Source organism: Anopheles gambiae, chromosome 2 (genome assembly GCF_943734735.2).
Source record: "Anopheles gambiae chromosome 2, idAnoGambNW_F1_1, whole genome shotgun sequence".
NCBI classification, from domain to species: Eukaryota; Metazoa; Arthropoda; class Insecta; order Diptera; family Culicidae; genus Anopheles; species Anopheles gambiae.
Window position 1 is genome coordinate 101,939,777 of NC_064601.1, and position 3,112 is coordinate 101,942,888.

The following is a 3,112-nucleotide window of genomic DNA, read 5'->3' on the forward strand; positions in this document are numbered from 1 at the left end:
ATCACTGGGTTTTGTAGGTGTGTGTGTGTGCGTGAGTGTTTGTAAAAATCGGGGATTTTTTTACAACCATCTGTACAATCTCAAGTGCAAACAAATGCTAATTTATGCGACACTCGACGCTATGACGGCATCGATGGCCGGTGTCCGGGTCATTAAGAATACAATGCCAATGTACCAATGCGACACCATGGCGATCGTGAACCATTTGTGGCTATGCTGTACAATGTTGTCCACCACCAAAACTGTGACATTTTTCACACCTGTGGCATGTTCTAGAGAAGGAAACCCCGGGCGGGAACTGGACGATTGGAGGAAGATGGACGATCCAGCAGCTGCAGCATTCTGTTTGAGCTAATTCCACATCCACGAATTTTTTGTTGAGGCTTTGAGCTTTTTTTCAGATTCGCCTAGAAATGATCGTGAGATCAAGGAGATGGTGTGAAATGTTGGGAAACAGTTTCAAAGGCATAACTTCTGATGAATTATGCATGGTTAGAATTTCGAGGACGTCATCATTTTTGGAGATGAAGCGTAACCATGAAAAGAACGGGAAGGAAAGTGAGATAGAAAGAGCAAAAACCTGGTCTGAAAGATCAAGATAGCAGAGTTGTGCAAAAAGCTATGGAATAACAGTTCTCATAACCTCAAATTTCAAATCTAATGACCCAATTTCTTCATTTCCGTAAACGTAACTTTATTCTTTGTCATGAGCTACAAAGTGTAATGGGACATTCTTCCTTCTACAATCTACCCGCCCCTTTCTCTAGTACATTCTACAACTGAACACACTCGTTACTGGCATCTTCAAGGAATCTTGGGGGGCATCGTCAGCTCTACTGCTGTCTGTATTGTAAGCCAAGCAATCCATTCTCGAGAACTTATGAAACAACGAGAACCGAACGTGGCTGGTTGAGTTGTAATCGATGATCGCCGATCGCATTCGCAAATGAAACGCTTTATGTTTTTAAAAAATAATAAGGGTTTTATTCCATTCGCAGGGGTTTTACGGGGTTGTTGTACGTGTACGGTCTGTGTACCTCTTCTGTAGGTGCTCGATAAATAGTTCCTTCCGTTCGTACACCTAGCCTAGCCAGTGCTGCATAGCGTTGCGCCTTAATTTAGTGATGTAGGGAGACACCGCCTGGAGATGGAAGAGCGATCGTAGGGTAATTTTTGAGAATTTTTGTTTTTGTGTGTGTGTGTGTGTGTGTGTGTGTGTGTGTGTGTGTGTGTGTGTGTGTGTGTGTGTGTGTGTTTTAAGAAGTTAACAATCAGTATGCTTACGTGCGTGATCACATCCTGGGTACGGTGCTGGTGCTGCTGGCGGTCCATAGACTGGTGCTGGGACTGGGGCTGGTGCTGGGGCTGCGTACTGCACTGGAGCCGGGGCAGGGGCAGAGTACTGCACTGGAGCCGGGGCAGGTGCAGAGTACTGGACTGGAGCCGGGGCAGGGGCAGAATACTGTACTGGAGCCGGAGCTGGGGCAGAGTACTGGACTGGAGCCGGAGCAGGGGCAGAGTACTGGACTGGAGCCGGAGCAGGGGCAGGAGCGTAGTGCACTGGGGCAGGTGCTGGAGCAGAGTACTGAACTGGAGCCGGAGCAGGAGCGGCGTACTGAACTGGAGCCGGAGCAGGAGCGGCGTACGCTACTGGAGCAGGAGCGGCGTACGCTACTGGAGCAGGAGCGTAGTGGACTGGAGCGACGGCAACAGTGGCTTGGTATCCTACTGCTCCCGAATGGCCTCCGTAGCTGGAATGGCCTCCGTAGCCGGAATGGCCTCCGTAGCCCGCTCCTTCGTCCTTGTGCAGCAGCTTGCTGAGGAGCGCTTTCTTCTTCTGCAGCAGCACATCGAACGTTCCCTCGCTCAGCGAGGCAGCGACAACCACCAGACACAGCACAGCGATGGCACGGTTCATCTTTGCAAAAATCTGCTTGCACACTTATCAGACCGACGATAAAAAAAAACGCGCGTGTTAGACGTGCTCCGCGACCGTACCGAAACTGACAGCCGCTCTGCCGGATGTTGGTCCTTTTGTTGCCAACCCGGGTGGGCAAAGCCTGTCCACCGCCCAGCGTTCAACTCCCACCATCCAAAAGATCGTGCTGCTCGCGATCTAATGCCGCATCTAATGCTGCCGTCTTCCCACTCCACGCGCCGCGCCGAAAAGAGAACGAGTTAAAGGCACAGAAGGTGACGGAAGAACTACACCGCGAGACACACAGCCTCCAGTGCGGTAGAGGCCGAAACCAGTTTTCACGACCAGCACTGTTAAGCAACACCACCACCGCCTGGTGACATGCGCCTGGTGGGAGAAGCCGAACCCCAAAGACCATGATAATAGATTTATGCTAATTTTTCATCGATTCTCATTCTCTGCCAAAAAAGAAAGGAAAAAAAAGTCCGCGTACTGTCGCGTTGTCGCCTATGGGTTCCTGGTTCCTGGTGTGGTTCTGGGCTGGAGCTTGGAGCCGGTTTGGATGGGAGAGAGCGAGAAAGTCATCGCCCGTAGGCTTAGGTCGTTGGAGATGAGGACAAGTAGACCGTAAAACCATAGGACCGTTTTCGTCTAATGTTGCTTTTCCTGGAGAGCCTGGACGTCTTCAAGTTTTTGGAGATCGTTAGGTAAAGTTTGCCAAACTGGACCGCACGTTCGAGAAGATGTGTCACTCTCCCTCTTGTCGGTGGAACGCGGAAGAATTTGGAAACGTTTAGGGGTTGTCTGGGACAGACCTCATTTACCGATAGCAGGTGGCGGATCTTCTTTTTTATTTAATTCTCTATTTCTCTCTCTCTCTCTCTCTCTCTCTCTCTCTCTCTCTTTCTCTCTCACTCTTTCTTTCTCTCTCTCCTTCAAACTCTCTCTCTCTTTCTCTCATTCTCTCTACTACTTCTCTCTCTCTCTCTCTCTTTCGTTTCTTTAGCAAACTTTCTTTGATTTGCAAATTGTGTTCTGGCCGGACTCGTCGAATATTATGGTGCATAATAAATGAGCAGAACAGGTTCCTCTTCAGGCCTTAACGGAGAAAAGACTTTGCGAGCACACACACACACACATAAAACTTAAACCTGATTCTGATAAGCTTGCTACAACCAAAAATAACTGCTCGTG

General features: G+C 49.3%; 1 protein-coding gene across 2 annotated transcripts; it reads right to left on the minus strand.

The window, feature by feature from the left end:
* Positions 1 to 669: 669 nt before the first annotated feature.
* Positions 670 to 2,085, minus strand: LOC3290181 (skin secretory protein xP2). 2 transcript variants are annotated; one of them, XR_009765267.1, is made up of 3 exons: positions 1,285 to 2,085; positions 1,038 to 1,141; positions 670 to 954 (listed from the first exon to the last, which is right to left on the minus strand). XR_009765267.1 is itself a non-coding variant. In XM_557177.2 (2 exons), the coding sequence occupies exons 1-2, from the start codon at positions 1,916 to 1,918 to the stop codon at positions 1,119 to 1,121; spliced, it is 657 nt and encodes a 218-aa protein (XP_557177.2). In that variant the 5' UTR covers positions 1,919 to 2,084; the 3' UTR covers positions 670 to 1,118. The 2 variants fall into 2 exon arrangements, 1 of the variants encoding a protein (XP_557177.2); XM_557177.2 differs by having other exon boundaries at positions 670 to 1,141; positions 1,285 to 2,084.
* Between the last annotated feature and the right edge of the window lie 1,027 nt (positions 2,086 to 3,112).